The sequence below is a fragment of the Suricata suricatta genome, chromosome 7 (assembly GCF_006229205.1).
Source record: "Suricata suricatta isolate VVHF042 chromosome 7, meerkat_22Aug2017_6uvM2_HiC, whole genome shotgun sequence".
Lineage (NCBI taxonomy): Eukaryota > Metazoa > Chordata > Mammalia > Carnivora > Herpestidae > Suricata > Suricata suricatta.
Window position 1 is genome coordinate 22,951,210 of NC_043706.1, and position 22,848 is coordinate 22,974,057.

Below are 22,848 nucleotides of genomic sequence, written 5' to 3' on the forward strand. Positions count from 1 at the left end.
TGAGGACTAGCTTCCAGACTCTTACGAAAATATAGCTTCCTTAGGAGGATGGGAAGGAAGGTAACACAGAGTGCTGGGCGCAAGGGACATGAAACAGACACAGCCCCTGACTTCAAGTAGCTCACAGCCCGGCGTCAGAGACAAACGACACATAAACTACATAAAATATAAAGGCAGTGCAGCGTGACTGGTGCTGCGACAGAACAGAAGGCCCTGTGAGTCCACAGAGCACTTTTCCAAACATGGTCTGAGCCTCATCCCACATCTGCTAACTCATAATCTTTGGGGGCTGGCAAAGAGCCCTCTGGTCAACGCATAGACAGACACTCGAGTTTGAGAAGCCTTGCCAGCACAGGAGGCGTGTCCTACCGTGGGGGAGCTGGGCTAGGACAGGGGCGGGGAGGGGGGTCAGGCCGGGAGAACCCCCTAGGCACAGGGATCCCAACCTCCAGGCAAAGTGTGTTCTTCACAAAATAACTGCCTTCGGGCAGTCATAGTAGTGATTTAAAGTGCATCCCCATATCCCTGAACTGAGAGCATTCTCTCAGGGATCCCATCCATGAGGGACACACGATTCTGCGCATTTCTAAAGTCCTATTTTCAGTCCAGTCAGATGAAGGTGGGGGGAGGAAAGAGTACAAAAAAAAAAAAGAGGCAAAAGACCCATGACTCATCAAAGTAATAATATGTTTTCTAGGGAAAAAAAGTCTCTTCTCCAAAATTTTTAAAAAGGAGGTAGGGGGAAGTTAAAGACCTTTATCCTAGAATCGATCATGTTTTCAGCTGAGCTGCTGAAAGGGAGGCTGACACAAGATGTGCTGAAATGCACTGTTTACAAAGCACGGTTGTGAAGACAGTGCAGAAACACGGGGGCCGGTGTCTGATGTCAGGATTCTGGATTAGGAACTCCAAAGGTATGTGCCCGTAACAGGGTGGAAACAGTGACTCTTAGTTCTTCACATATAAACATGACAAAAAAGGGGTGTGCAGAAATAAAAATAAAGGTGATTTTGGTGTGGGGGGATTATGGTTGGTTTTTTTTTTTAATTTAATAGTGTTAAAAACACACCACTCACAGAATACACTGAGATTTAAAGGATTAGAATTCAGAGCTTGGTAAAACTCAGAGTCATATGTATTAACCCTGTGATATTGGATAAACTAAGTTTGCCCCTTTGACCCTTGGTCTCTTTAACACAGAGACGATGACGTCTGCTCTACATACGAGGGTCAGACAAGCCAGTGATGTGTGCAGATACTTGGCAAACTGTAAAGTGCTAGACGCTAGACAGATATTAGCTGTCACCACAATTATTACAATGCAGCGTCTGAGGCTGTCCAGTCTTTTTTTTAATAAAGTTTTTTTTTTAACTTACTTGTTTTGAGAGAGACAGAGCAAGTGGGGGAGGGACAGAGAGAGCGGGAGACAGAGAATCTCAAGCAGGCTCCGCACCGTCAGCACAGAGTCCAATGCGGGTCTCAGACACATGAAACTGTGAGGTCATGACCTGAGTGAAACCAAGAGTCGGACACCCAACCCCCCCTGAGGCTATCCCTCTTCAGGGGTCTTTAGGAATCGGCTGTAGTACAATTTCATTGAAGCAAAGTGGGAGAAAAGGCTGGGTCGCAGATGCCCTAACAGAAGAGAATGGTCAGGGGCCCTTTCTCAAATCTGCCGTGGCAGACTATTGGGGCAGGAAGGTCAGTTCCCTGCACTCGCCCCCTTGCTGGTGGGATGACCACACTGAAGGGGTCTGTATCGTGAAAGGGAAAAACTGCTATTTGCGCACGGGATCTCCCATCGCGACTGTTTGCTCAGGGCAGGTGGAAGGAGGCTGCAGGGGACTCGTCTGGGTTGTTGCCTTCCTGGGGAAGCCAGGAGGCCACGGAGAGAGGCAGGCGGAGTGTGGTCTTGCTGCAGCTCCCTAAAACGCAGATCGGCCACTGCAGCCCTCCCGCTCTGGGGCAGGAGAGCCACGTGTCCTGGCCACCACTGAATGCTGGCAGGGTGAATGTGTCTTGTGATTCAGAGCCTGGCTCTTTCCCCCTGTCGGGGAGACAAACTGTAGTGGACTTCTTGACTGCTGATTCCCTCGGCAGGTTATTTAGGGACTGGTTGTTTCCTCCACCGGGGCACATCCATTTGCGGCAAGCCCCAGAAATCCAGACTGTCAGCTACACGGTAGAGAGCAGTAGTGGGCACAGCCGCGGGGTCAAAGAAAAGATGCGCCGATATTGGAATTGGTGCTTCTGTTTGAGGCTTGGTAGAGCCCTTCTGGTGTCAATGTTTGGCTTCCCGGGTTTATCATTGGAAGGTACTGTCAGTAACTGGGCTTCAGGGACAGCACAGAGGTTGTATAAGCTGAGGGCAAGTCCCCCGTGTCCTGCTAAAGCCCCAAGGATCAGGGAAGTGAGCTTGGTAAGACACACAGCCCCTCTGCCCTCTCCTTGACCCTGTGAGTGCTGAGGAATACCAAGGAGCCACCACACTGGACTGGCAAGAAGAGAAGCTCCAGCCTCCTGTCTCATGCTGTCATTTCAGGCTTTAGGTTCTGGCCTTCCCCTCCTCCCTCACCAAGAATAACTTTCTGGAGGAAAATGCACTCTTCTCTTGTAGAATGCCAAGAAGAAACAAGAAAATGTGATTTTTATGATCAGGAGTGGCCTGTGTTCACTATGCATACTATGTGGCCCAAATTTCTTCTCCAAAGCCACTACCCTATAGGTAATATTCAGTGTTTAACTGCCAGTATGCCATAGGCCTTGACCATCAGACTGAAAGCTGGCCAAGCCAGAGCAGGATAACAACCCACCAAGCCAGACAGGACCCTGAGTGTGAGATCCAAGCATTCCATCCCGGAGGTGGGAGGAGGGAGGGAGGACTCTAAGTGTGAGGTCCAGACATAGAGGAGGGAGGGCCCCTGAGGAGTCAGTTACCAACAGTGTGGAAGTCATTCAACGTTTTAACCAGTCTGGCGTATACTGGCTGACTGTCAGCTTTGCCCTGTCCCCTGGCCAACAGAGACTGTATTTCCTAGCAGTCCCCTTCCCCCAGACACTCCTAAGAATCCTTACATGTTTATGTAAGTGTCTCCTGAACCCTACCAACTTGGGGGTCCTGTGGAAGCTGGTGACTATGGGTTCAGGATTAGGATCTATAGACGTGAGCCATGTCCACTGACTGCCCGTTCCTTACTGCCCATCACTGCTGATGCCCCTTGTCCCAGCTCCCCCCGCCAGCTTTCCCCAACCAGTTTTAAGGGTGCTTCCAGGAGCACAGCTATTGGGCTTCAGGAGAAACTGAGGTGGATGGGGAAGCAAGCCGGTTGGAGGCCGGGCAAGCATAGCTTCTTAGTGCATTTGGGCCCAATGCTATCTCTTAGGTGTTTAGTTCACACTGGTGTTTTTCTCTCATATCCGTTACAGTATACCTTTCAACGTGACTTCTGGATGGGAAAGGACAGAAGAGAGCCAGCTAGGCAAATGTATCGATATATGTCTGACCCCAGTGTTGCTTAAGGTTTAATATCATTCCCAGAAGGTCCCCAAGCCCTGGGAAAGTAAGATGCTGTTGACCATCTGTTCTAATGTCCCTGGATCTGACATGGCAGGTCCCCATGGGGATGGGTGCAAAGGAATTCAAGGCAGCTGTTTGAAAGAAAGTAGATTTGTGTCCTGACACAGAAAGATGCCGAGCTTGAAAAAAGGCAAGTTGTAGGAAAAAGTGTGGACTTGCATTCCTGTTTGTATCTATTTCCCACCAAGTCTTGCATGAGCCGGGCTTCGGCTGGTGGAGTGGAGGTAGGGCAACTGTCACGGTGTTCCATCAGAAGCTGCTGGGCATGGCATTGTGGCAGAGAAACTGTTCTGGCAAACCTGGGCCTGTAAGAGGTGTGAGCGCAGCCGGGGAAGGAATGCGCGTTGTCTCAGTGGGGACGCTTGGTCATTCCTGACTTCTTAACACCAAAAGGCATCAAACTTATCCTGTTTTGTCTTTTTTTAAGATTTACTTATTTTTGAGAGAGAGCACACGTGCAAGTTGGGTAGGGGCAGAGAGAGGGACAGAAGACCTGAAGCAGGCTCTGCACTGACAGCTGTAAGTCCAATGCAGGGCTCAGACTCACGAACTGTGAGATCATGACCTGAGCTGAAGTCAGACGCTCAACCAAGTGAGCCCCAGACTTACCCTGTTTTTAAAAGAAACCAGTAAATCAACACTTTTCACAAGCCTGAATTTTTGAAAAGAGTAAGTGCACCTTCAAGTTTATACTCTGGAAACTTCAGCGTTGAGTGCCTTTTCTTTGGCATTATAACCTCAAGTCTGGTTGGATCTGCTGTGTTCATTGTCCTGGACATTGTGAATCTGTTACAGCAACAGGTGCCTCAAATAATGCTGTCCCCCCAAACCTGGAAGCCCACAAAGTGAAGAACTTATAAAATCAATCCAAGTTGTGTGAGTGACCATGCTCTGTACCGCTGACCAGGTGTGCTGCCGTCAACCTTCTAAAGAGCAAGATGAAGCCAAACCAAGTGAAATACAGCCAATCCGCAAGTCTCTAGAAATAGTTGTCCAAAGTAGTGGGTAATCGTCTAACTCTGTATTCGTCTTTCTTTCTCTCTCTCTCTCTTTTATTTTTTTTTTGGCCACCCTTACCTTCTCAGTTATATTTGCTTAAAGAAAGTGTAAAATCAGAATTGAATCAAGCTAGCCCTGCAAAAGGGTTTTCAAAGGGATAAAATAACACCTGATCACCCCACAGAGCATGTCAAGGATATTCTTCAAACAAGTGATAAGCACACAGTCGAGAACTTGCTGGTCCGGCACCATCCCAGGAGTCACCTTGCAGCTTGCATCACCTTGTCACTAATTATAGTGGTGCCAGGATCCTGGCCTTGTTATGGATTTGGTGACCTGAGGCCCTGGGTTCAGGGACTGAGGTGCAGCTGAGCTCCACGCAGGAAGACCAGCACCTCTGGCAGTTTGCCTGGGCTCTGTCACCGCCGCAGGAAAGTGCCAGGTTTCACTCTGACGTGATGTTTGGGTCCTGAGTTCTGTCCGGTTCCAAGAAGGGCTCAATGACTGAGCTGCCAGGGTGCTGACGTGCAACAGGGTGTGCTTGCCCTGTGGATGCTTTCATCTTGCAGCTGTGCAGTGCCTCACCGCCACCTCCAGGACACCCCTCAGCGGCCAGCACAGCGTTTGTATCCCGTGACCCCACGTGGTCAGCTCTGCTGCGGGGGCAGGTGCGGGAGACTCTGGATACAGTAAACCTATCTCCCGTTTTATACCCGTCTGCTCACCCTGAGCAGTGGTCCAGACTAGCAGGAAGGAATCATCCTCAAACACCCAGTCCCTCTAAAGAACAGATGTAGGAGGACCCCCTGGCCTTCATTAACAGTGTGGTATCCTAGGGGCGCCTGGCTGGCTCAGTCGGTTAAACATCCAACGTCAGCTCGGGTCATGATCTCACTGTTGATGAGTTGGGGCGCCGCATCAGATTTTCTGCTGACAGCCCAGAGTCTGGAGCCTGCTTTAGATTCTCTCTCTCTCTCTCTCTCTCTCTCTCTCTCTCTCTCTCTCTCTCTCTCTCTCCCTCTCTCTCTCTCTCTGTCTCGCTCTGAAAAATAAATAAACATTGAAAAAATTATTAAAAAAATAAACAGTGTGGCATCCTAGAATGATACTGAGGTACAGAGACCCCTCCCCGCCCCGGCCTGGTCTCATAGTCCATGGTCATACCTTCTGGAAGGGCTATGCCCAGAGAGCACCTGGTGGGTAAATATCAACCCAGGTTTTTTGTTTGTTTTTTGGAAAAGTATTCACCCATTAGGAAAAAAACTGATAATTTTTAAATATTAATAATAAATGCCGAGCCCAAATCCGCTTATATGTGTGCTGCTTCCTCACTCAGGGGTGCCAATCAGAAGCAAGAGAACAGTGCCATACACCTCCCTAATGAGAACCTCCATGAGTGGGGCCCAGCCATGTGTATGCTTGGAAGCTAGCCCATGGATCTGAGGCGCAGTCTTGTTAGCAACCACTGCCTTACACGTATATTGGTTCAACAAAGGACTCATGCCTGCAGAGGGGACAGCGTGCTTGTCGGATGGGAACCCTGCTGGCTGCCCATGACTTCAGGCTCTTTGAGACCATAGTTTTCTGAGCCCCATTACAATGGTTTGGTTTCCTTTATTCTCATGGCCTGGGATACAAAAGAAAGAGGCTGTCCTTTGGTGGGCTTTTTAAAAAAATTTAAACTGAACATCAGACATGCAGAAAAACAATGGGATGGCCTAGAAATCTGACAATAGATTTAAGACATAGGGCAGCCATATAACTCATCATCACAAATGGAGACCCTTGAGAGTGAAAGAAGGCTCTGTTAATAATCACGCTGGGACAGTCACATAAGCCGGGCATCTGGTCATGCTGTTGAGCAGACACACTCCTGTATCTGGGATGTCTCTTGTCCCCACAGGTGAGGATGACACGCATTAACTGTGACATGGAATTTAGAGAAGAGATATGAATTTGTTCACCACTCTCCTGGGAATATTACAGAGAAGACAAAAGGTCAGCTCACCACCACCACCCTCCACATTAGGAATAACCAGTCTCTAAAATCCGACGCTCACACAGTTTAATGGAGATGGAACATGTGTGGAGAGAGAGGGAACACAAGATCCATCTCTGGATTCTTTGGCCTAACCTTCTTTCTCTGCTATACATTCAATTGTAGACTGAATTTCCAGAGATCTAGTTTGAATACTTCAAGCATTCTTCCATTTCATAAAAATGATGGCAAATTCAAAAGCAATAATAATTAGGTTACTACACATAACCATTTTGAAAAACATCTTAGGCTACTGAATTCTAGAAAGAAAAAGAGCATATGCATCAAGAGCTGTTTTTAGAGGAAAACCATGTGACCTATATTTGTAACTTTGGAGTTTATAATCCCTCTTACTGCTAAACAGAAAAGACTGAAGAAATTATATATAATTTCACTTATCCCTATTTCACTTTGCTTCTTTAAAGAGTTATTAGAAAACAAGTATGATAAAAATGGTCTATTTGAAAAATGGTCGTTACAGCAATTGCCTTGACTGTGGCAAAGCTGTGGCAGCAACTCTCCACGCTCACCAAAGAGAAATGCTGAGCAAGTTGCAGGCAGCATGGAAAACTGTCTGACGTCATCATAGGTCAGAGGAGGAGCACAAATTTCCTGTCCACCTTCCATGGGACAAGTAGGCAACAGCAGAACGTGTGGTCTGACAGGAGGCCAAAAGCTGAAATTCTCCTACCAAAGATTCATTTATATTGGTGACTCAGAGGTTTTGGTAGGACCTTCCAATTATCTTAGGAAACTGCAATACCTTAAAAACATCCCTCTCAACTGGGTGTGTCAGGAGGCACTCAAAGGCACAAGATAAATTAAGTGCATCTTCTCAAAGGGCCAGTGTCACTTCACAACTTGGGAAAACATTTTTCTAAAATGAGCATTAAATACATTATGGAGGAAAACACACCATTTACATGAAGATCAGTAGGGGACTTCAAGGAAATATTCTAGTTACCACATCCTCTTCAAGCTAAGCCCCAAAACCCCCTGAGTATGATTTTGTGTAGTAACTACCTCCAGTTGATAGGACCAGGTTCTAACTCTTACTTTGCTCATATCTGTCTCCTTGGGCCAGTAACAACTGTTTCAATAGTATCTCAGAAATGCTTTAATATCTTCCTCACCAAAATGTACTTTCTTATTCTTGACTTTGTATTCATTCAAATAAGCACTAAAGTCACTTCCTCAGGCATCTCAAAAAAATCCATTGGGATTTTCATTATCAAGTTACACATCAAAATGGCAAAAGATTGACATTTTTCTATAATTCAGTCTTTCCATGAATATGGTATATCTTATTTTATTCAAACTCATTTTCTATTTTTAAGTTTTATAGTTTTCACTCTTAAAGCCTTACACATTTATTTTTAGGGGTATGTCTGGTGTGTTATTTTTGTTTGTGTTGTGACTGTTGTTACTGTCTTTTCTCATATTTTCAGTGTGAAATGAAAATTTCCATGAGATGCTGGCTTTTTATATGTGAAGTGGAAGGGCAAACCCATCTCAGCAATTACACTCCTTCCAAATGTGGAGATTAAATACCAAAGATAGAGTTTGCCTATAAAAAGCTTGTAAACTGATGATAATAATGGCATCTTCCTCATAAAGTTGTTGTGAGATAGGAAGAATTCCTAATTGATTTAATTAATTGAATGCTTAGAACAGTGCCTGGCACACAGTAAATGCTCATTAAATATGACTGTTACATTTCATCATTATTATCATTTTACTTTTTAGTAGTAATAGCATTATCATCATTAATAGTAATAGCATAGTAGGGGCACCTGGGTGGCTCAGTCAGTTGGGTGTCCAACTTCAGCTCAGGTCATGATCTCATGGTTTGTGAATTCAAGCCCTGTGTTGGGCTCTGTGCTGACAGCTTGGAGCTTAGAGCCTGCTTCAGATTCTATGTCTCCCTCTCTCTCTGCCCCTTCCCCACTCATACTCTGTCTCTCTCAGTCTCAAAACTAAATAAATATTGGGGCACCTGGGTGGCTCAAGTCAGTTAAGCATCCAACTTAGGCTCAGGTCATGATCTCATGGTTTGTGAGTTCAAGCCCCATATCAAGCTCTGTGCTGACAGCTCAGAGCCTGGAGCCTGCTTCAGATTCTGTCTCTCTTTCTCTCTGCGCCTCTCCCACTTGTGCTCTGTCTCTCAAAAATAAATAAATGTAAAAAAATTTGTTTAATAAATAAACATTAAAATAATAATTTTAAAAATAGTAATAATAGTGTAGTTATTACAATGCCAAAGGCAAGATTTGTCACTGTCTCCCCCCACCACCACATTGTACAGTGAACCATCCCTGCCTGGGTGGTTTTACCGTCCTCAGAGTGAAGAGAGCAGGAACAGCCCGTCCCTGGCTTCTCCAGCAGAGCCAGGTGTCAGCATCTCTCCCAAAACTTCAGTGCCCACGGCACCCCCTTCTCATACCAGACTGCCCTGACCAGCTGGAGGCATCATGGTCCTACCTGTCAGGAAGCTGTACCCCAGAGCAGAGATAAGAAAAGCCAGTCAGTCCTTAAGTCCAGCCCAGGAAGCTCAAGTTCAAAACCAGGAGGTGGTGTCAGACATCACTGACACCTTTTCCACAGTATGTGTGCATTTAACTGCAGAGTCATAGACTCTTACACTCAGAGGGTGAGGAGGCTTTAAGAAAACATCTTTGAGGTCAGGACCTGACACCCTGTGGTGTTCCTCTCCACAGCAGACAGGCCAAGCACATAAGTAACATTTAACAAGCCCTTACTACATGCCTAGTACTGTTCTTATTTAATCCTCTCAACAATGTGAAGACAGTTACAGTTAATGTAATTGAGCCCTAGGAAGTATCTGGGGCAACTGGTACATTTTCTTCAAGTCTTGTATCCCATTTGATTCTCATAACAACTGTGTGAAACAGGCAGGAAATAGCAGAGGCCCCATTTCAGCCTCCCCACCGCCCTCACTGCTGGCAATTGAACCCAGCTCCTCTGAGTCTAAATCAGATTGAGATGTGTTGCACAGGAGACAGTGCATTGCTGCAGATGAGTAAGCAATGAAGACCTGAAACGTTGTGCTCAATTTCCTTTTCCTGGATCCTCCTTCTCCCTCCCCAGCAGGTTATTTGCCTAATGAGTCTCAGAGCTCATAAGTGTTTCTAGGCCATCCAGCCATCCCATCTACTTGCAGTTGAGTAATCTGTGTATTTTTCTAATGGACTCTAATGCCAACTCCTGAAGTTTATAGAATAGAAGTGCGATCAGCCTTAATGACCAATTTATGCATGGTAATAGTCAGATGTGGCTGGCTGAGCCCATCGGGGCTTCTGGAAGGGCTGTAAATTGAAGCTGGTAACTGCGCTTCCTCACCTCATTGACCGGTTCCTCTCACCTGCAGCTCAGAAGACATGCTCGTCATTAGCACCGCAGCATCCATCCCCGGCTGGCCCCCCATGTGTGCTGACACATTTTATAGCCCAAAAAAACGCAACAGAACTGTTACACAAACATTTATTGCCTCGCCTTGATAGCTCTCATTGAGATAACTTTTTAATATTTCCTCCCTGTGTGAACTGAATATTTCTCTTACATCTTCTGTAATTGCTCTGGGTTAATCCCTTATAGCCCTGGATGATAGCTTTAAAGTTTCTACTGGGCCAAATTAAATCATTTGATTTTGCTTAACAGGGAGTGAGCATTCTTGTTACAACAAAATGGTCGTATTGCTATTTTTATTGACTCGCCTTTATCAGTTCCATAATTCCACTGGTAACTCCCCACCAAAACCCTGCAGTAACTACTTGCAGGTCTAGGTTTCAGAACTGGTGGACACAGAGCCTTGGTTATAACCAAGGATACTAGACACTGGTATTTTTAGTTGCCGAGTACTTACCAAGCTCTTCCTATGTGCCTTGCACTGTCCTAAACTCTGCGGTGAAGGCAGCTAAGTCAGAGCAAGTAGAAAGTGAGCGCCTCCTTTCTCCCCATCAGTAACAGATATTCATGCAGAGGAACTGATACTGGCACACAGATACATGGAGTGAATGTTCCCAGGAGAGAGAGCAAGTCCCTTCTGCAGAGGGGACCCAGGAAAGCTTCAACCATTTGTGCAAAGTAGGAGGCAGGCTTTTGCATGGTGGACATGGAATGAGCCTTTGTTGGTGAAAGAGGCTGAGCAAAGCCAGGTTGGAACACCCAGAGTGTGATGGCAGTCCATGAGAGGCTCAGTGCACATGGGAAGGTGGGCCAATACCAGAACACTGACTCTCAGCCCAAGGGCGCCTTGCCTGATGGAAAGATATTGTTATGCTCTCTTAATGTCATTAACAATAAGGTCTGATTTCATTCTTTTCCCCACCCCAAAAACCATGCAAGGGTTGTATCTTGATGGAATTTTTAAAACCTAATTCATACTTCTTTCAAAATGAGCTGCAAATTTGAAGGTTTGCTTTGATTCAAGTTCCCTAAAACCTGAGCTCTTTGGATCACCCCTCACTCTTCATTCTGCAGTTTTCTTTGGAGCCTTTATGTGGAGCTGATTACAACTAGGTCCCCCCATTCCACAACTGCTCAAGTCGAGCTCAACTGTCAAGGGAACACCTATTCCCCAAAGGGGCCATCCTTTAGACTGGGGAATGAGGAGAACCACTACTGTGAACTGTGCTCCTGGAGGCGTGGTGAGGAACATGGGAGAAAGGCCACACAACAGATGTTCTAGCCCATCCATCGGGAAGGTGGCTGTTAGCACAGTGTCCACAGAGTGAGTTGGGTTATTCTGCGGCATGATAAGTGTGCTGCTGGAACTTCAAACAGCCTCCACCCAGGAGACCACTTTTCTTCCAGAGTATCGGAACAAACATGGCTCGACGCTGGGCCCCTCAGGGGCCACCCAGCTGCTCTGGGATGGGTCCTGAAGACCCAGATAAGCATGACAATCACAAAGCCTGAGAGGAAAGAAACCCATCTGGTTCCACCTCTGTCCAGCATATAATCCTTCTCCATCCTCACTTTTCCTCCTTATGCAGAATTAACTGCCTCCGGAGGCAGCCAGTTCCATTTTCTGACAACTCTGATTTCATTCTTTCTTTTGCCATATCATAACTTCTGCCTGCCACTAGAGCCCTGAAAAAAACCCTGATCAACTCAGCCAAGCACTCATGGAACATGGTGTTGTAGACACTTCTAAGAAGGGTTCCTGGTAAATCCTCCCAAGATCAATTAAGTAAGTTCCCAGGTAACTGAATCACTTGAGCTTTATATAAAATAATTTTTATTAACCTAGACATCCCCCCAAAAATAACTATTCTTTTTTTTCCTTTTTGAATAATTAGTATTTTAGCCTTTCTTCTAAAAGCATTGAGGAACACCTGGGTGGCTCATTCGGTTAAGGGTCTGCCTCCCTCTGTCCCTCCCCTGCTTACTCTCTGTCTCTGTCTCTCTCTCAAAATAAATAAAAATAACCTTTAAAAAAATAAAAAGCATCAGTAGTGAGCCCTTTTGTCTGTTGAGGTTAGCAAATGAAAATAAAACCATATAGCAGCCAGCATGGAGAATGCTGTTCTGCCTCCCGTCCGGAGCATAGTAAATACGCTTCCCCTCACCCACAGCTATTTCAGGTCATCAAGACGGGAGGCCAGGACCAGCCTCTGCTCCATTCATCGTGCATCCCCATCCAGCTAATCTCTCAGGTGCTTTATGTCGCTCAGAGTGTGGTCCACAGACTCCCAGGCTCACCCTGTCCTCTTGCATCAGAAGCCATATGTGTTCTTTATATAGACCAGAAGGGAGACTGAAGACACAGGAGCAAAGCCCATCACTGACTTTTGTTAGGAACTGTGCACAGCACTCATTCCTCACCACCACCACCCCTTCTTTCCCTTTTTCAGTAAGGAATTCACTTGCAGTTAAAATACCTACACAATCATCCTCATCTCCCAGAATCTCCACTCTTATACTTTGGCTTTCTCTGTAAATAATTTGGCTGCTCTGATGTCTTTCTTCACTTTCCTCTGGCACCACAATGCTTGTGAGTTACTAGTGCTCCCAGGCCATCAGGATATCTCTCTGCAAGTGTACGATGTAAGACATAACCAGTGGCATGGGAAAATGGAAAAATCCGGATGGTCTGTGGGGGTGTCATTGGTGACAGAGCAATGACAGGTGAGAGAGCACCACTGTACCTTAGTAATGACAATAGAGTATTAACCATAAAAAATGAGGACATCTTGCACAACAATAAGGGCGGACCTAGAGAGTATAATGCTGAGTGAGATAAGTCAGACTGAGAAGAGATACCAAATGATGTCACTCCGATGTGGAGCCTCAACAACAAAACAAGTGAATAAACCAACAAAAAGCATAATCAGACCTATAAATACAGAGAACAAACGGATGGTTGCTGGTCCGGGAGGGGATGGGCAGAATGGATGAAGGAGAGCGGGAGGTACAGGCTTCCTGTTACGGAGTGAACAAGTCATGGGGAGAAGAGGCAGAGCGGAGGGACTATGATCAGTGTCGTAATAGCGCTGGATGTGACAGATGGTGGTACACTTGTGAGCACAGCGTAAGATATAGAGAAACTGAATCACTGTGTTGTACACTTGAAACAGTGCAGGATTGTGTGTCAACTGTACTCAAAATAATAAAATAGAGTGTTCAAGATGGAAAAGCCACATGAGGGCCCTTCTTCTGACCCCGGCCTGCCCTTGGGGTCTGCTATAGCCATTGAGAGTTTCCCTCACTTTCTGAAAGAGTAAAGACCCCGAATTAGCCATAGATAGTGGCCAATTGCTCTAAAATCCCTTTTGCACCAATTCTCTGTTTTCTAAGCAAGTGTCAATGAATACTTTGGGAGAAAACTCGTAAAGACCCTTTGTCCCAAAGGAAGGACCAGTAATCTGCAGTGGCCCCCGGTTATGGCTGCAGCATCTACCTGGGACAGAGGGAATCGTTGGGCACTACCAGAAACACTCGCTTTGAGACTGAGCCGGCTCAGGACAGCTTGAGAAACTGAGGCCACGGCTGCTGGTGCCATTTCTACAGTGAGAATGAGTGACTGGATATCTAACTTGTTCCCACAGTGAGGGACATGGGAATCCGGGCGCGGGGAATTCGCAAAGGCCAATCTAGTGACTACACTTTGCCCCACGATGCACTTTTCCACAAGGAACAGCCCTATGGTGGCAGACCTTGGCATTCAAAAGGTTAGAAATGCTCTTGCTGACTTTTCGCAGCTAACTGAGTCTGTCTTTCTTTCCCATCAGGTCCACATTGGCCAACTGTATTCGACCGACAAGCTTATCATTGAGAATCAAGAGAAGCCCAGGACCTAGGGAGCCAGGACCAGCCATCCAGCAGCCGTGGACCTCACCTTCAGCTTCCATTCTGTGCTTGGGCTGCAGGCTCCCAACAGACCACTAGTGGCCTCTTTCTTACATCAGCTTCAAACAGCCTCTTGCTCTGCCCGCCCTGTAAGGAGCTGATAAACTGAGTCCAGTTTCCATTCTTCTTCAGCCTTTAGTGAAAAAGCATGGCTGTCTCCTTGGTCCAAGTGTTTGAATGAAAAGCTGGAGCTCACTCCCAATACTGCTGAGTATTATTGTGTCTCCCCTTTACCCAGCCCTCTTTTGTATCTCCGCCTCACTTGTATAGAGCACCCCACACTTTGTTTCTTGGTTGACAATAAACAAAATTGTCTGCCTAAGTCACATGACACCAGGTACACTCCTCACCATGAATACACTTCTTCCTGCCAACGGGGGTCCTGCAGAGGGCAGTGGGGACCCAGAGGGAGGGTCCCAACCTGAGCTTGAGCCTTCCCTTGGTGAAGGCAAGTCTCAGCACCCAAGATTTGGGGGGGCAGCAAGGAGTAGGGCAGGGCCAAAGGGGTAGAGGGTGCATCCTGCAGCTTGTACCTGGGCCCGATGCAACAACAAAGTGGCCCGCAGGTGGCCACGCACGTCGAAACAAGACACCATCCGGACACCTGTAAGCGTGCTGCAAATGCAGAATCTCCAGCCCCATCCCAGATCTTCCGAATCAGAATCTGCAGTCTAACGCATCTGGGTTCCTCCAGCACACAGGGAGGTTGGGGACGGGCCACTCACAGCGCTGCTCCCCAAAGCTGGCTTCCAGAAACATCCAGGAAGTTACTCGGCACTTTCCTCCCCTCAGATTCTGACTTGGAGATGAGGCATGATCATTTATATCAACATTTTTAAAGCTCCCCTAGTTTAATGTTTCTTAGCCATGTCGGGGAAACTCTGCTTTTTGAGTATGTTGCAGGTAATAAATTCGTGTGCATTTATCCCTGGAAACACATAAGTTCAAAACCTTAAGTAACTTTCTTGATTTCTGGTGATTTTATGAGGGACCCAGATACTATACAAGTGACTTGTTTACCTTTGTAAACAGCACGAAGTGAATTCATTACTTAGGTGTTTTGGTTTGGAACAGGCTCATATAAATATTTACAGATTACAGAATCGCTGTGACGGTGTCGCTGAACCTGCCACTGACCCACTCCCCCGTGACTTTAATTCCTACAGTCATGTGAGTCAAGCAGGAACAGTCTAGATCCGCATCCTCTTCCATGGGAGAAGATCATGTCTGACCTTCTCACCCACAGATTGCTGATTTTGTGATAACAGTGCATTCAAAATAGATTTAAAGTGTGCTTGTTCCATTTGGCAGTACCTCTTGTGACTTCAGAAAGCTTTTACCTGTGGATAACCTTGTATACCTGTACCTGGGTAGGTCTGGGATCTGTCACCTGTCCAGCAGTGTTAGGGCTACAGTGTGGAGCAGAGAGTGAACGTAGGTGACGTGAGTAATGTCCTTCCGCCCTTCAGCTGACTCGGGGGCAGAGTCCCCCAGCCCTGGCATGGGTGGCTCTTGGTCCCTATTTCCACTCTGCATCAATAGGCTATATAGTCATTCAGCAAAAATTGCACCCAACAATGGGGCTAGCTAATGGATGTCACCTCTGATTTAGACTTAATTTATTAAAGCAGCTGCTACTTGGAAACCTAAGTCCAGAGTTGAACCTCTCCCTTAGAAATAATGAATTACCAGTAAGGTATCAGCTCCATAGGAGACTTCCCCGCAGATTTTAATCAGACACAGTGGACTAAACAAACTTAACCTTGTTCTACAGGCCTAAACAGTTCCTTTTATGTTAATTAAAGCTCATGAATGGCTTTGAACATCCCCAAAGCCTTAAAAACATGGCTAATTTTTGTAACTCAGATAATACTATGCATTGGGAATATATGAAAAGACATGAAAGAATTCTGTCACATACAATCCACAGATGGGTCTTGAGCCTGTACTTCAGGTACAGGTAAGGCAGGCAGAGCCTTACGTTAGTCAGTCCTCAACTCACAGGACCCCGGGTTGCCTGTAGAGCTTTGACTAAAGGGACATACCCATGGTTGTTACCTCTTTTTATAGTTCAACGTTCCACATGCTTGACTGGGCCCCACATCACACAGACTCATGGACCTCTAGTGTGCTCAGCTGTTCTGAAGGGAGGTTTCAGGCTGGGATCTGGAAATCACTTTCCGATGTCCACATTTAGCAAATGAGAAATGCCACTATGAGTTAACTTCTTCTGAGATGAAACCATTGGCTAAGCATGACCATTCTCTAGACCTTCAGAGAGGACACTTGGCTGGTCTGGCTATCATGCTTTCATACCCAGGAAACTTCACATGACCAAGTGCATGGCTATGTTGTTCTGATGGCTGCTATTCTCTGGTTTGTGAAACGAAGACCATGGAGTTGACATAGCTAGCTTCACCTCTGTCTGCCCTGCCACCCACAGCAGTTACCCTTTTAACTCCTTCATCCATAGCCTCACCCAGCGCCTCCAGCCCCTGAATACAGCCAGTAGTGCAAACCAGCATTCAGGAGCAAAGCGGACAGGTCTACAAAGAAGATAAAAGTGGGTCTACAGAGAAGATAAAATGTCAGAGTTGGCTGGTGGTAGAGCCCAGCTGGTCTGACCCCCGAATCTGCAGGTGTGAAAAACAAGATCTTGATCATCCCTGGCTCATTGGCAAACCTTTCCCTCCCACCCCTTTTCCTCATCTTTTCATTCCTTCAGCACTGACTGCGAGCCAGTGGTGCAGGTGCCCAGGGGGAGACCAGTGAACAAGACCCAGCCCCTGCCCACACAGAGCTTGCGGTCCAGTGTGGGGAATTGGATGAGAAAGGACCGGTCTGAGGAGTGTTACAAAGGGTAACATAGAGGTACCCTAGGAGCTTATGGGGAGTATCTGGAAAGCCTCTCTGAGGTCAGGGGAATTTAAATTTAAGATTAAATGAGGAGTTGGCTGGACAAAGGATATGGAGAGGTGGGAAGAACAGCATATGCAAAGCCCCGAATGGAGGCAGGAAAGCGCTATCCAAGGAACCAAAGGAAGCCCAGGATGGCTGACAGGCAAGGATGAGTCAAAAGGCAGGAACCTCTCTGTGGAAGGCCCTGGGAGCCTTGGCCTGAGGCTCTAAGAAGTTACTAAAGTTTTTCAGCAGCATGATGTTTGTATTCTTATTTTTCGACAGGAAGTAGGATTTGTTGGTGGGCATGAAAGGGGGTGGCTGGAGCCGCGGTTCTCCTGAGTGGAGGGCCCACTGTTTGTCCAAGGGGCCGTGATTAGCGATGTATTTGATGCTCGCTATCTGAGATGAGCATCATTTCTTCAAATTCATCCACATTAAACTTAGTGAAGCCCCACTTCTTAGAAATGTGGATCTGATGGCAGCCAGGGAACTAGGATTTAGCCTTCCATAGGGCCTCAACCACATGCTCCTTGTTCTGCAACTTGTTATGAATGGACATGATGACCCAGCAACGTGGACCCTCGCCTCTATGCCCTGGGCCTTTCCAAAGACACCCCCACATACCTGATTGGAGCCTGGATTGGAGATAGCATGAGGTCGGACATCAATGTCCACTGGAAAGGGCCGTCCCCAAGGTCTCTTAGGGCAACTCATACAATCAACAGGCTGCATACACTACCAAAGAGGCTACTGTATGCGGCCATTTCACACTGGGGCCCCGCGGGGAAAGAACACAGTCAGCTTAATTGGCTGCAGATGATGTTTGTATTTCTAAAAGATAACATTGTTATAAAAGAAATAGATTGGGAGATCAACTTTTGGGGGAAGTGGGGGAAGGGTTAGACTGAACACTTATCCAGGCAAGAGATGGTAATGACTTCACCTAGGACAGTGACAGCTGGAAAGGAGAGTCAGCATCACCCTGAGAAGAACTTGCTTTGTCTCGGCTGCTCTCCCAAGGAGGTGAGAGACATGGAGCAGGGGGGCCTGGCCGAGCCTCCCGCCAAGTCTAGCTGAGATCAGTCAGCTGCAGCCACTCCTCAGGCCTATGGCACATAAATTATTGTTTAAGGCACCGAGTCCGTGAGTAGTTGTGGAGCAATGACAAACTAGTACAGAGACCTAGCTAGTGCAATAATTGATCACTTTAATAGGACCACATAGCAAATCAAAAGGTAGGTACATAATCTTGGTAATAAGTGTGGGTCTCCCATGTAGAGTACCCACAAGTACCTACAGAGTAGGTACCTAGTACCTAGTACCTAAATATAGAGTTTCCACAAGTACCTACAGAGTATAGGTGTCACGTCTCCCAACTGCTGGACCCCATTAGCATGTACATTAAGAACCGAATAGGACCAAAAAAAGAAAATAGAGTCAACAGGACTTGGTAATCGATTGAATGTGAAGTGAAGAGAGGGTATCAGGGGAGTCCAGGAGGGGTCCCAGGTTTAGGGCCTAAATGACTGAGCAGATGTTGGGCCACCAGGTAAGACCAGACAAAAGGGCACTGTCTGAAGCTTTCTCCTGCCAGGTTCAAACAACTTTAAGTTCAAACAAAAACTAGAAACTACAAATGTATCTTTTACTTCCAAATGTTATTGAAATATAATTTCAATATTGAAATATTGAAAATATTATTTCTGGGGGGGCTTCAAGCAAGCAAAAATCCACTGGAAGAAAGCAATTTAAAAGGCCCTTATAAAGAGATTTTATCTGTAGAACAAATATATTCCTTCTACAGGGAAAGCATATAGATACATACCTCACTGGGGACAGGAGCAGTAGGGATAAATGTTTCTATATTTTGCAAAGGTGATATAAAATCAAAAGAAAAAAAAGGCTGAGGAAGGTTGGTCTACATAGTCTAAGACAATGATTCTAAGAATGCAACTAAAATGCACAGTAAAATGCACAAGTACACAGAAAGGACACAAATACATTTCACAACAGAATGAGCTGCTTTTGTTTGTCAAGTACTTCAGGTAAATTGTTAATAGTAGATTAAAGGGTATCACAGGTACTGAGTCCAGGCTATAAATACAGTGGCAATTGAAGAAATGATAAGCACTCAAAACACAAAAGGAGAAAGCATTTCCTACACCAAGAATGATGTTCTCCAAGTTGGGCACTCTTCTTCCAGACCTACCCACAGTCGTGACAGGAAGTTCTTTGGTTAACATGGCAGAACCCTGATGACCAATTCTCGACTGAAGACAACCATAGAGCCTGAAGAACATTTTCAAAGGTCAACCCATTAAACTGTGCTGGTGGCTTCATGACAGTGGCCCAGTGTGTGAATCAGAAGCCATGAGAAGCGGCCACAGTTTCTGGATCGTTGGAACAGACACGTCTGATGAGATCCATGCAGATGAGGGTGGGGAAGCCCGTGCCAAAGAAACAGTCCACAGGAACGTGTGCTCTGCACATCCTGGGTCAGTGGACACCTCATCAATAATCTGGGATTTGCTAATTGTCACAAAAGGATCTAGAAAAAAGCTGGAATGTGGCGGGGAAAGCAATGACTTGTGTGTGCTGTAGCAGGCATTTCCTGTGATAATTTGCCCATCACCTCGATGGAGAGTGGCTCACCTCACCTCTGAGAACAAATAAAATCCATGCTTTTCAGTCTTTCTGCAGCCCTTCTTAATACTTCAGGGAACCATTCGTGAAAATTGCTTCTCATGTTGAGATCCCATTTGAGAAGTGATATAGATACTCTTGCTCAAGGGCAAAGTTTGAAGTCCAAAGACTCAGAAGGAGAACTCGCAGAAATGAATCTGACCGTGCTCTTTACCTCAGGGGACCACGGCCACCACAATGGTGACAGCAATCTTGCCGTCTTGAAATGACACCACACACAATCGTTGACACCAATAAAGCTGGAATGGCACTTGTTGGTGTCCTTCTGAACCAAATGGTCTCAGATTCAACATACCTGTGCTGACCAGTGTGGCTGCTTCTACCCGAGAAGCTGGATTTCTGGGAATCAAGAGGCTCAACTGGAAGACAGCTTCCTAAAAATGATCTTTTCTTACTCTGGTGACAACTGTTCTTAGAATGGTCAATGATACTAAACACTTTTTTTTATCAGCCCCAAAGTTACATTATTTACTTTGTTTGAGAATATCACTTAAATGGCTGTCAATTAAATATTGCTAAAGCATGCCAATAGAATTTCCCGTCATTACTAAGTTAATTCATGTGACTTCATCTGTCTTGAGTACAGAGACAGTTTAATAATAATATAATTGGTTCAGGTTTTTAAAGGAATATTTCACTTAGGTGCATGTAAGTGAAATATACAGCACACATAGGATATAGGATCAAGGAGTATAATACTAATGCGCGGGCCAAGGTTTACATATTTACTCTCCCACTCATGCTTCAAACATGTACCATTTAGGACTATTAATTTGCCAAATTTTAGCATGTATTTTCACTTTAAAAACATGTCTTGGTGAGCCTGGGTAGCTCAATGGGTTGAGCATGCGACTCTTGATTTCAGCTCAGGTCATGATGCCAGAGTCCTGGGATTGAGCCCTGTATCAGGCTCTGCACGGAGCATGGAGTCTGCTTAAGATTCTCTCTCTCTCTGCTTCTCTCCCCTGCTCATACTCTCTCTCTCTAATCTAAAAATACTCTAAAAATTAAAAGTATTTATTTTTGAGAGAGGGAGAGACAGAGCATGAGCAGGGGAGGGACAGACACATGCAAACACACACGCACGCACACACAGTGTCCAAAGCAGGGTCCAGGCTTTGAGCTGTCAGCACAGAGCCTGACTCGGGATTCAAATTTACCAACTGCAAGATCATGACCTGAGCTGAAGTTGGACGCTTAATTGAGCCAGCCAAGCATCCTTTAAAAAATATTTTTTAATTAAAAAGATTTTTTAAATAAAAGCACATCTTTGGGGCGCCTGGGTGGCTCAGTTAGTTAAGCATCTGACTTCGGCTCAGGTCATGATCTCACAGTTCGTGGGTTCAAGCCCTGTGTCAGTCTCTGTACTGACAGCTCAGAGCCTGGATCCTGCTTCGAAATCTGTGTCTCCCTCTCTCTCTGCCCTTCTCCCACTAGGATCTCTCTCTCAAAAATAAATAAAAGTTTAAAAAAAATTTTTTTAGTACATCTTTGTGGGACACTGTAAATAGAAGCTTGTTCAAAGGGGAGAAATGATATATCAGTAACTCAGCCTGTAAAAAAAAAAGTAATAATAAAACAATTCTTTTAAAAAAAACATTGGAAGACGGGGGCGCCTGGGTGGCTCAGTCAGTTAAGCGCCTGACTTCGGCTCAGGTCATGATCTCCTGGTTCGTGAGTTCGAGCCCTGCGTCAGGCTCTCTATTGTCAGCACAGGGCCTGCTCTGGATCCTTTGTCTCCCTCTCTCTCTGTCCCCCCTCCTCCCAGTGTGCACTTTCTCTCTCTCTTTCACATCTTCCACCTTCCAGCTCTGCCTCTTCCTGGCAGTGAGAGCCCAGGTTAGCAGCTTCTCTGAACTTGTTTCCCTGTCGATGAAACGGGCCTAACTGCCTACCTACCTTACAGGTTACTGTAAGGATTGTAAATGCATCATGCACATAAAGTTCTTCTACCATATTTGATCTAGAATGAGCAAGCGGTAACTATGAGGTGCTTTTTCACTCATTTAGAAACTGTACCAGACACGTTAGGGGATCCAGAAATGGACCGGATGTGGATTCTTCCCATTCCTTAACGACAGCTCATTTAGCACTGTACTCAAGACTTGTAAACAGCTTTACAAAGTCCAAGATTATAAGTTACCCTATCCTGTAGGGGAGACAGGTAAAGTAGGGCTAGTAGTGAGGAGGGAAGGAGGGAAGATACAAAAAGAGAGAGAGATTCCTTCTGCCTGAGCTGTAAATTCTAGGCTAAGGAGTCTGAGTTTTATTTGTTGGGAAGGGAGGCCGTTAAGCAGGGGAATGGTAGTAAACAGCAGATTAACTGCATAGTGACAGTGACACAGAGGATGCCCCTGAGGTGAGACAGCCCGGAATTTGTTGCAGTAACTTAGAGGCAAGCAGTCTAAGGCCCGGCTGGGGTTGACAGTCGTGTGGATTGAACGTAGAGGCAAGAATGAATCCAGAAGATCTCTGCGTATGACAGATTTGGTGAGAGACTGGATATGTAAAATAAAGAACCAGAGTGACACAGAGATAACTTGAATGCTTGATCCTGAAAGACTGGTAAGGCAGGGTTGCCTCTCACTGATATAAAATATAGGGCACATGTCCCTGAAGGCGAACACACGTCCATACACATACACCCCACTGCACTGCTGTATGTCCACAGCTCACAGTACTGTGTGTTTTGTTTGCAGTAGAGACACTTCAGGGTATCCACGCATCTCCTAGGACCCCAACAGGAGTCAGGAGCCCTTGACAACCATTTTGCATCATAATCCTGCCCCACCAGGAGTGAGAGTTCTATTTCTATCTGGGTTATTTTCTGAAGCCCACGAGCAAGAGGCTTGGGAGGTACAGAGCAGACAGAGAAGACGGGATATCCTATCTGCAGGGAGATGGAGCAGAAAGGAGCAGAGACGAGGCAGAGCGTGTCCCTCCTGAGTCTGGGAGCTCCAGACCCCGCAGAGGCCTGGCTGCCTTTGGATCCACATGATAGCCCCGAATCCATCAAACCAACTTCCCTGTTGGCTCAAGCTGGCTTGAGTTTGTTTCTGTAACTTGCAGTTGGAACCTTGACTACCACTGTGTTTTACTGAAATATGAGGCCATGTTGAAAGCTACATGAAAGTCACATTTTTCAGCAGATAACTTCCTCCATGACAGTTCCCCCAGAAGAAATAAGAAGTAGGAAGAAGAGGGAGTTTGACCTCTTGTCCCAATATGAAGAGGTCTAGATGTCTAAGGCTGCACCCTC

General features: G+C 46.0%; 1 protein-coding gene and 1 non-coding gene across 3 annotated transcripts in view; one reads left to right on the forward strand and one right to left on the reverse strand.

Annotated features, from left to right (window-relative positions):
• LYRM4 (LYR motif containing 4) overlaps window positions 1–14,327 on the forward strand; it is a 159,004-nt gene extending 144,677 nt beyond the window's left edge. For both annotated transcript variants that reach the window (XM_029945387.1, XM_029945388.1), the window contains one exon: window positions 13,868–14,327. In XM_029945387.1, the coding sequence (XP_029801247.1) occupies window positions 13,868–13,936 (69 nt within the window). In that variant the 3' untranslated portion in view covers window positions 13,937–14,327. The remainder of the gene's footprint in view (window positions 1–13,867) is intronic.
• Window positions 14,328–17,568: 3,241 nt separating this feature from the next.
• LOC115297318 lies at window positions 17,569–17,702 on the reverse strand. The gene has a single exon (XR_003911405.1). It is a non-coding gene; the product is annotated as a small nucleolar RNA SNORA70 (small nucleolar RNA).
• Between the last annotated feature and the right edge of the window lie 5,146 nt (window positions 17,703–22,848).